The sequence below is a fragment of the Pundamilia nyererei genome, unplaced genomic scaffold, assembly GCF_000239375.1.
Source record: "Pundamilia nyererei isolate P.nyererei 1_Seehausen unplaced genomic scaffold, PunNye1.0 scaffold00220, whole genome shotgun sequence".
In the NCBI taxonomy this organism is placed as follows: Eukaryota; Metazoa; Chordata; class Actinopteri; order Cichliformes; family Cichlidae; genus Pundamilia; species Pundamilia nyererei.
In genome coordinates this window covers 111894-122458 of record NW_005187621.1, presented here as the reverse complement: position 1 = coordinate 122458, position 10565 = coordinate 111894, and the positions used below count along the sequence as shown (strand labels likewise).

The following is a 10565-nucleotide window of genomic DNA, read 5'->3' as shown; positions in this document are numbered from 1 at the left end:
TCCCTAATGAAACAGGAAGTTGTTGTTAACTCATTCACTGCCAGCCATTGGCAGTGAATGAGTTAAACCCATTGACTCATTCACTGCCATTGACGTCTATAGACGTCAATGGCAGTGAATGAGTTAAGAAGTTAAGAAAGCTTTAAAAAATCATAATTTAAAACCTCTGTCATGATGAAGCTTTTGTGATAATTGGTCCTAATGGTGGAGATGCTAAATTGGGTTTACAGCACCACCTACAGAATCTCAATGAGGCATCTACGAAACTGTTTCATCTGCATATATGAAATTTGATAGCCTGATGTAATAGCTCAAGAAAATATAACCCTTTTTGATCAATACTCTAAACTAGTGCAGTCAAAATTAACGCATTAACGCAGATTAAGCTGTCATCACGATTAACACGATAAAAAAATTTAATGCTATTAACGCATCTGGAGTGTAGAATACCTCAAAATCCCTGTAATTTTTCTGTCAACGCATTTCAGACAGTTTGCCCGCGTAGAGTTACCTTTGTACATGTGCAAATGGGCAGTTGATCTGGTAGTGACGGGCAGCTGAACCAATCAACTCAATATGGAAGATGATAAACACACACTATGGCCTTCTCGATGGGAAATTTGAGTATTAAAAAAATAGCCAGACGGAAGAGTCGACCATCATAAAGTATTATGCACATAGTGCTGGAAGGAATTATCTTTTCACCGAAGCACTTCCAGCTTAAAATATCCCATTGACGCGAAGCATACCTTAGCTGGGGATGGTGTTTTTTTTGCTCATGGAAAATGAAATGCAATTAATATAGATTAAAAATGAATGAGATTTAATTGTGATTAATCAAAATTAATCCACAGTAACCCTGTGATAAATCTGATTAAAAACTGTGATTGTTTGAGAGCACTAATATATATTATATATATTATATATATATAATATATATAATATATATTAGTGCTCTCAAACAATCACAGTTTTTAATCAGATTTATCACAGGGTTACTGTGGATTAATTTTGATTAATCACAATTAAATCTCATTCATTTTTAATCTATATTAATTGCATTTCATTTTCCATGAGCAAAAAAAACACCATCCCCAGCTAAGGTATGCTTCGCGTCAATGGGATATTTTAAGCTGGAAGTGCTTCGGTGAAAAGATAATTCCTTCCAGCACTATGTGCATAATACTTTATGATGGTCGACTCTTCCGTCTGGCTATTTTTTTAATACTCAAATTTCCCATCGAGAAGGCCATAGTGTGTGTTTATCATCTTCCATATTGAGTTGATTGGTTCAGCTGCCCGTCACTACCAGATCAACTGCCCATTTGCACATGTACAAAGGTAACTCTACGCGGGCAAACTGTCTGAAATGCGTTGACAGAAAAATTACAGGGATTTTGAGGTATTCTACACTCCAGATGCGTTAATAGCATTAAATTTTTTTATCGTGTTAATCGTGATGACAGCTTAATCTGCGTTAATGCGTTAATTTTGACTGCACTAGTTTAGAGTATTGATCAAAAAGGGTTATATTTTCTTGAGCTATTACATCAGGCTATCAAATTTCATATATGCAGATGAAACAGTTTCGTAGATGCCTCATTGAGATTCTGTAGGTGGTGCTGTAAACCCAATTTAGCATCTCCACCATTAGGACCAATTATCACAAAAGCTTCATCATGACAGAGGTTTTAAATTATGATTTTTTAAAGCTTTCTTAACTTCTTAACTCATTCACTGCCATTGACGTCTATAGACGTCAATGGCAGTGAATGAGTCAATGGGTTTAACTCATTCACTGCCAATGGCTGGCAGTGAATGAGTTAACAACAACTTCCTGTTTCATTAGGGAGTCATTATGCCACCAGAGCAATGAAAAGTTTTAACTTTCTTCATTAATTTATTTAGACCACTATTGGGGTGGTTGTGATCAACTTGTGACAACCTCCCCTAAATATTCCTAGCACTCTAACTATCGATCAGTATTGGCCAGTGTTGGGGAGTAACGGAATACATGCACCGCCGTTACGTATTTAAAATACAAAATATGAGTAATTGTATTCTGTTACAGTTACCGTTACTTTGTTGAAATAAATGGATTACACGGCGGTCTTTTCCTGTTTCATATATTAGGCTATGCTCTCTCTATTTTTGGTAATTCCACCCTGGTGGAAACCTACACAAAATGCGCATTAAGAGGCTCTAATGCCTGTGTCCCTATTTCGCGGCCCATGTTACCTCTACTTGCAGCCTGCATAGTGACGTGAAGAAATACTAAAAATACTACTAATAAACGGAGCACATGCAGTGTGACCTTTGCAATGTCAGTGCTTGGGCCTTGATGACACATAAGTATCCTGTTTATCTTGCTATCATGTCAAAATGTGAGGCTGCTTTGGGGCTTGATGTCTATTTCTTCTCTAGTTCTTGTGTTGACACTTTTAGAAGATGAACCAGGTAAGAAAATACACACTTTATGTATTTAAAAAAATGTGATAAGGACAGCTCACATTAAATCTGCCCACACAGAGACTTGAGCCAAAGGTCCATGAAGTGATGTCTGGAAATGAGCACTGAGTCATATCATTGTGGTAGTAAAGGTTTAGTTGTCCTGATGATGCCATTGAGAACCACCAACAGAGTCTAGAGCTGTTTGAAGACTTCAGCTCAGTTTGGTTTATTGACAAATACCTCATACATCATAAAGCTTTCACATGCTTCCCATGCCATGTTTCTGGAAAAAAAAGCCCTCACTCAAGACTTCATACTACATTTGATTATAGATACGTGAAAAGCTGATCTGGCATTAACCCTGTTTGAAAGTTTACTGAAAAAAATAAACATATATACAGATATAGATTACCTTTCCACAGCAGAGCATTGTCCTTTAAAATCAGCACCAATACTCTTTGACCAGTCACTCTTTAAGGACACACAGCTGGGTTCAGGTCCAGGTTGGTTCCTGTCAATAATGATGGAGCAGTGATGTGAGTGCTGAGCTGTGACATGGAGAAGAGTCATGGACAGTTAGAGATGGTCATCTCACCTCTGAGCTTTGGTCTGGCTCTCATGTTCCCCACACAGCGTGGTTTTAGAGGGAGGGACTCCCTCCTGTCTGTCCTCACACTGATCCATGCTGCTGAATTCACATCCACATCAGCTCACACACACTTTCTACCTTCACCTGCAGAGGAAACACAAATCATTCGTGTGCACATCAACTGAAATTCTCCCTCTGCATTGTATGTTGTCCAAACACTGAGATGAACCAGAAAACCAGCAGTGTCAACTGAATGCAGTCAGACAGCAGTGTGAGGCAGAGGAAGCTGCCATCAGCTGCTCTACTTCTACTATCAGTCCACTAGATGGCGCCATGAAGCACACGCGATGCTTTCACTGACACACAGATTCACTGTGACTGGAAGTTTTATTCAATTAATGTTCAGTTAAAAACAGAAACAAACAAACACATGACCTCAGATCTCTGCCTCAGATTCTCTTCTTAATAAGAAAAATGACTTTTCACTCACTAAAACTCAACTAACAAAAGAAAAGCAACCTGTTGTTTTAGTTTGTTTTGTGAACCTTTTATTTTTGTTTCCAGAGATATTTCATCAAAAGGAAACATACACCAAACATAGCTTGATGATGCACATTAACTATAGAGGGAAATAATCCTCATAGAGGTCACAAATTTGTATCATATGATCTACAAGCCTGAACTATTCAAAAATTCATACACAGATTTTTTTGTGATTTTAAGCACAAAAAACATGTCTCACAACACAACATGTCTCAGTCCATGCACACTGCAATTTCAACATTAGATACTGAAGGCTACATTAGAACTGGACTCAGTACTGCTAATACACACACACACAGACACATTTTTAAGGTTAACCTATCTGATATCTGATAATTTTGATAATATCTGATTATTTTCACTTTCAAAAAGATTCTCAAACCTATAATGTTAGCAAGGAAAACATTACAGGCTTCCGTTACCTTAACACAGAGCTTCACATGAAGAAAATCATCTGGGACACCAAGTTCAGGAATGTGAAGTGAAACTTTTAAAAGGAAGGAAATGCTTTCTGTAAAGTTCTAAATGAGCAACATCCGAAGCCCACTCACATGCCCTCTGTACTGGAATCAGAATCTGGAGATGAGGGGGATGACCCACTGACGTACTTTACCAACTATCCAGTTATTCAGCCAGTGCGATGGATTCACTCTTAAGGCTGTCCTAGTGTAAATGCCTGTACGATGCCTATAGGACATACCGGACACACTAGGAGAGCTGACAGGGTGGTAGAAGGGCATTTACCCAGCTGCAGGATTGGTACTTGGACCTTTGTGCAAAGAGGAACAGAAGTTACACTCTGAGATCCTTCAAAATGACCTCCAGCAGGCTGTTTATGTTTCTGACCAAACTGTTAAAAACAGAGTCCATGAGGGTAAAACGAGCACGAAAAATGTTATTACATAAGTGCCAATGAATATCTGCACCCATTACATTTTTCTTCACGCATGTGAGTCTTGACATAAATATAATGTCATACCACTGTCTCTCCACCTCATATCAGTCCATCATCCAGCTTCCTGCCAGGCTCATGCTGACTGATTTTCATCATTTATATACCTGTCAGACAATTTTCCCACTCAATTTCAATGGTTTCTGTGTGTTTGTGTGTTTGTACCAAAGAAACTTAACAGGCACAAAGGGTAGAGGCAGGGCTAGAATTAAACATGTCTTTATTAAAGTCAAAAACTAAAAATCAACCTTTAACTTTAAGTAATTACACAATGAAACACAATGTACACAGTGAAACACACAGCTCCAAACATAAACTACTTCATATGTCTGTGAAGGTTCTCAGTCATCCAGGTCATCGTAGTCAAAGGAGCTTGCAAAGAAAAGCGTCTGGACTTCTTTAAGTTACTTGAAGACGTTTCACCTCTCATCCGAGAAGCTTCTTCAGTTCTAAGGTCAAATGCAACAACAACAACAACAACAACATTGTCATCCCCTATGTAGCCGGTGTATCAGAAAAACTCAGGAGAGTTTTCTCCAAGCATGACATCCCAGTGCATTTCAGACCCAGCAACACGGTCAGACAAAAACTGGTTCACCCGAAAGACAAAACTCCAAAACACAGACTTAACAATGTGGTGTATGCTGTACAGTGCAGCGAGGAATACCCAGACCTCTACATTGGAGAGTCCAAACAGCCACTTCACAAGCGCATGGCACAACATAGAAGAGCCACCTCCACAGGACAAGACTCAGCAGTTCATCTGCATCTTAAGGATAAAGGACACTCTTTCGAGGATGCCAATGTTCACATTTTGGACAGAGAGGACAGATGGTTTGAAAGAGGAGTGAAAGAAGCCATCTATGTCCACTGTGAGCGACCATCTTTAAACAGAGGTGGTGGTTTACGACACCAACTCTCTGCCATCTATTATCCAGTTTTGAGATCCCTCCCCAGACGCCTTAACGCCCACTCACATCCTGGGCCATCTGACCTCAGGAATTCGCATGATAAGGTGGGGCCAGGTTTCACAATGAACTCACCCGAAACTCTGGCTGATTGGGACCCACACCCAGTTTCACACCTTGGCTCAGGCGATTAGAGGATTATCAGGGGGTCCTTTTGTCCCTCTGTGGGGGGATACTCCCACTAGGTTTAAATCTGGGACTCCCCACCATTTGACCTTAGAACTGAAGAAGCTTCTCGGATGAGAGGTGAAACGTCTTCAAGTAACTTAAAGAACTCCAGACGCTTTTCTTTATAAACTACTTCACTTCTTTACATATTTAGGTAGCTGATAACAATTTAATTTAACTCCCAGAAATGTTTAATATCTACTAATACAGACTTTAGCAGGATAATATTGTGACTTCAAGGAATCACTGTTAGTATCAGTATCAGTACAATTACAAAAAGTAGAATGAAAAACAGTTCTGTCATCTGCGTTCATTAAACTGACTTCATGTAATTCATCTTCCCACTAACAGAGTGCAAGAAATGATCATCAATAAAGAGTTAAATGAGATGTTAGTTACATCAGACCTTTTCACATTTATCTGATTAATATTAGAAGTTATTGTTTCTTTCATTAGATTATTTTTAAAAGCAGTAATTTTCATAGAATGGCAGAGATATGAGTGATCATGAGTGATGAATATCTTCAATTCAGTTAGAATTATTGAATGTCCGTTTATTTAGTCATGGAACATCCACACAGGCTGGTTGTCATTATTTGGGAGAAAATAAAAACAAAACCCAAAATGTCCTCTTATTGTGAAAATCTCCCTTAATTCCTGTCCTGCTTCAATAACAGTAATAATATGTGGAGAAGTTGAAAATGAATTTTTTTTAAAAAAAGAAATAGCAAACAACAACGACAACAACAACAACAATGAATGAGCTCAGGCTTGTCTAAGATGCAGAGGAGCTGGTTCTTGACTCAGATTCATAAAAAACGCTACATAATAATATTCACTGTGAAGGTTTGAGTGAAAAAAGGACAAAACAAAATCTGCTTCATGAAATAATCCCAGCTTCCATCTTAAAAGGACTAAAGACAAAGAAGTTGACAAAGAGTCATTGTTTAAAACTTAATTTATCCATGTGTCTGAAAACATGTTTCTGATTGATATACTACACCAATCAGATGAATATCCAGGTGTGCTAAACTTCACACAGACTGACTGAGGAACCAGGAGACCAGAGTGTAAATCCAGGATAAAGATGTTCAGTGAATGTGGTGTTGAAGGTGTGGAGGTGGATCAGAGTGTCAGAGGAGACTCTGTAGAAGGACAGTGTGCCAGCAGGACAATCCACATACACTGCTACAGTGTTAGAGACGGAGGAGGAGGAGATGGACATTTCTTTTTTACTGTGACATACAGAACGAGGAGCATCATCAGAGAAGAGCAGACTCCAGGACTGGTCATTAACTCCAAAAACATATTCAAAATCATCTTGTATCCTTCCAGCTTTGTAAATCACTGCTACATTAACGGTTCCTCTACACTTGACCTCCCAGTAACAACGACCAGTCAGATCATTTCTACAGAGCAGCTGATGATAGAAGTAAAATCTGTCTGGATGATCAGGATATGATTGAACCTCCTCCACATGTGCCACCTTCCTGTTGTTGTCAGACAGTTTGAGGTTTGTGTGTACTGTGTTTATGTCAATTGTGAGTTGACAGGAATCTGATGGAGAGAACAAACACAATCCAGCTGCAGTTATTGATCCATCATCTGTTCATTGATTGACACTTGGATAACTACTACCATCAGAGAAATGAATGACTGATGAAAATGTTTCAGTGTTTTTTGTGTTCATTAATCATATTAAAAAACACACTTACACTTCCTCAGACCTGGTCTCAACCATTGGACTCCAGCAGGCTCCACCCTGAAAGGAAGAGGGGGGTCAGACAAGCACAGTCTATGTGCATGCTGAACATGCATTTAGTGTGTGTATGAAGAATGTTCATACACACAAGGACATTACATTGTTCTAATATGCATACTAGTCCCTGTTAGCTCACAGATTATCCCTGTAGAGGATTTCTGGACTGACTTAGCAAGAAAACAGTAAGACTGGAAGGTTCATCCAGGAGAATGAACTTCTGTTGGACTCCCTGGCTGCAAAGGGCTCTTGCAATCTGGACAACCCTATGCTTCCATATCTTGGTGCCCCAGCAAACACAGATCGGGAGTCAATTATGGTTACCTCCATTCCCGAAGAGGATCAATTAACCAAGCTTGAACCCAGGCCAAAGTGAGCTGAAAACCATCAGCTATGTGTCTCACCAGTTAATGTCCTGGGTATTTCACCAATAGGTTGAGAAGCAAAGAGTCCACAAGATTTTGCCCATAGGAGGTGACAACTCTCCCCACTGGTGACTGATTTGGTCCCCCACATGTTGTCCATCGGAACGAGCTGCCCAATGGCTTGAGGTCTATTACAAATATCTCAAAACCCTTTTTAATCTCACAGGCTTACAATTAATACGTGCGTGTATCTAAACTACAGTTTAAAAGGTCATAGTTTTTTTTAATTCTATGGCAAGCACCTTAATTTAAAATTCATTTAAGTGTGAAATATAAATCAAACTCACATTGACATTTGTTGTTATTGCTAAACTTGACAAGTTTCAATGAATAGTCATAACACACACACGCATGAAACAGGAAATAAGTGAAGCACTTTCTGCTCTATTAGACATTCTTCCCCATACCTGAGAGCTTCCAGCCTCCACTGTGGATCATTCTGTAATGCTGAAAGCATCCTCGTGCCAGAGTCACCTGGATGATTGTAGCTTAGGTTCAGCTCTTTCAAACGGGAGGGATTGGAGCTCAGAGCTGAGGCCAGATAAGTACAGCCTTGCTCTGTGATCAGGCAGCCCGACAGACTATAGACACAAAACAACAATCTATCTGTGAATACTTCACTCAAGATTTGCTTTCATTGGTTTGCGTTTGTTTTTCACATACAATGTCATACATCCTTTCAATCTCCAATTCAATTTAGCTTGATTTAGAACATGACAATCCTCATAGATGACAACAGTTCTCAAGTAAGGCCTAACAATATTAGAAAGTTAACTCCAGCAACTGGATGAGCCCCAGAGAAAAGCTCTTGGTGATGGTGGGGAGAAGGAATTCTCTTTAACATGCCAGTGTCTCTGGGCCAGCTGTCCAATTTCAAACTACATACAGTGGGGCAAAAAAGTATTTAGTCAGCCACCGATTGTGCAAGTTCCCCCACTTAAAATGATGACAGAGGTCAGTAATTTGCACCAGAGGTACACTTCAACTGTGAGAGACAGAATGTGAAAAACAAATCCATGAATCCACATGGTAGGATTTGTAAAGAATTTATTCGTAAATCAGGGTGGAAAATAAGTATTTGGTCACCTCAAACAAGGAAAATCTCTGGCTCTCACAGACCTGTAACGTCTTCTGTAAGAAGCTTTTCTGTCCCCCACTCGTTACCTGTATGAATGGCACCTGTTTGAACTCATCATCTGTATAAAAGACACCTGTCCACAGCCTCAAACACAGTATCTCACAGTTGAAGTGTACCTCTGGTGCAAATTACTGACCTCTGTCATCATTTTAAGTGGGGGAACTTGCACAATCGGTGGCTGACTAAATACTTTTTTGCCCCACTGTACTTTGAAGCAGACCTTTAGAAATGCAGTTTCAAACAAGAGATATACAGGCATTGTACAAATAAAATCTATGTGGTACTTTGGACTGAAAGTAACTAACAATAATTTGTCCTAAAGTGGTATATTAAGGAACCTTCAGGGTTAGATACCTTTAACAAATCATATCTTAATATGCTTCTTTTGGCTGCTCTCTTAAGTGGTCACCACAGCAGATGAACCTACATATTTATTTTGGCAAAAATTTTTCATAATGGAGTTCTAAATGAGTTTGCAGTTTATCCACTGATAAAACTCAGCTTTTAAATTGTTCTGGGTGAAAAAGTTTAAAGCCTGACCTTAGAGTTTCTAGTTTACAGTGTGGATTTTTCACTCCAACAGACAGCAGCTTCACTCCTGAATCCTTCAGGTCATTGTTGCTCAGGTCCAGCTCTCTCACACTGTTGGACTGGGAGCTGAAAACTAAAGACAGAGCTTCACAGCTTTTCTCTGAGAGCTGACAGTCATTCAGTCTGAAAAAAAAAATCTAATTAAATCACCTTTAATGTTGAATCTGCACAATTAAATGGAAAAACAAAACAATAAATACTGAGGACAAATGTGAAACACTTCAAATTTGCTTAGCAAAAACGAATGAAAACCAATGCGGAACTGGTAGATTTAGTTGTACTAGGTTGACCAGTATCCAACTAGACAGGTCTGTAGTGCCATTTGTGACTTTCCAAATTTTAGTATGTATGATGTATGGAGGTAATCGTACACTGAAGTAGCTCAGACAAGCAACAATGCACCTATTCATTTAGTGATTCATTTAGGAGCTTTTGCAGAAGTGACGGTAGGAGCAATGTTTAGCAATCATTGTGTGAGCTGAATGAAAATGTTGTGCTGAAAGTTTGCTGTGTTTTAAATGTTTGGTAACTTAAAAATTAGTATAACAATCAGCATGTGCAGGGAGCACATGGGGCAGGACTGAAAGAAGATGAGTGGAGGAAGGATGATAGCAGACGACATGGCAAATAAGAGAGATAATGTGTAAGTAATTTTTCCAGGGAGAAAACAGCCTATACACTCAAAGGATATTCAACTGTAAATGCAGCATAAACAGGGAAGGAGGGGATGAATGGACTTGAGAAAAATATAGCATGCCGGTGAAATTTATAGTTCTCACAAAATAGAAAACCTGTCAGATAAGAAGAAATAGAGGAAAAAGTGAAACAGCGATGCTGGAGGCAGTCATGAATCATTGAGTGAGATGTTACTCAGATCTCACATGGAATTCAATTCAATTCAATTCAATTTTATTTATATAGCGCCAAATCACAACATAAGTCGCCTCAAGGCGCTTCATAGATACAGAGAAAAACCCAACA

The 10565-nt window shown here is 39.1% G+C and overlaps 2 protein-coding genes across 2 annotated transcripts in view; both read right to left on the bottom strand.

Annotated features, from left to right (window-relative positions):
• LOC102214284 (protein NLRC3-like) overlaps window positions 1-3222 on the bottom strand; it is a gene marked incomplete at its 3' end in the record, with an annotated part of 33166 nt that extends 29944 nt beyond the window's left edge. Inside the window, exons 1-2 of the mRNA XM_013914729.1 lie at window positions 3047-3222; window positions 2864-2962 (exon numbers count right to left, since the gene is read on the bottom strand). Of these exons, the coding sequence (XP_013770183.1) occupies window positions 2864-2962; window positions 3047-3135 (188 nt within the window). The remainder of the gene's footprint in view (window positions 1-2863; window positions 2963-3046) is intronic.
• The window catches only part of LOC102213997 (protein NLRC3-like), a gene marked incomplete at its 5' end in the record, with an annotated part of 9308 nt that continues 1923 nt past the window's right edge, over window positions 3181-10565 (bottom strand). Inside the window, 4 exons of the mRNA XM_013914726.1 lie at window positions 3181-3184; window positions 7383-7433; window positions 8263-8436; window positions 9534-9707. Coding sequence (XP_013770180.1) covers window positions 3181-3184; window positions 7383-7433; window positions 8263-8436; window positions 9534-9707 — 403 coding nt within the window. The remainder of the gene's footprint in view (window positions 3185-7382; window positions 7434-8262; window positions 8437-9533; window positions 9708-10565) is intronic.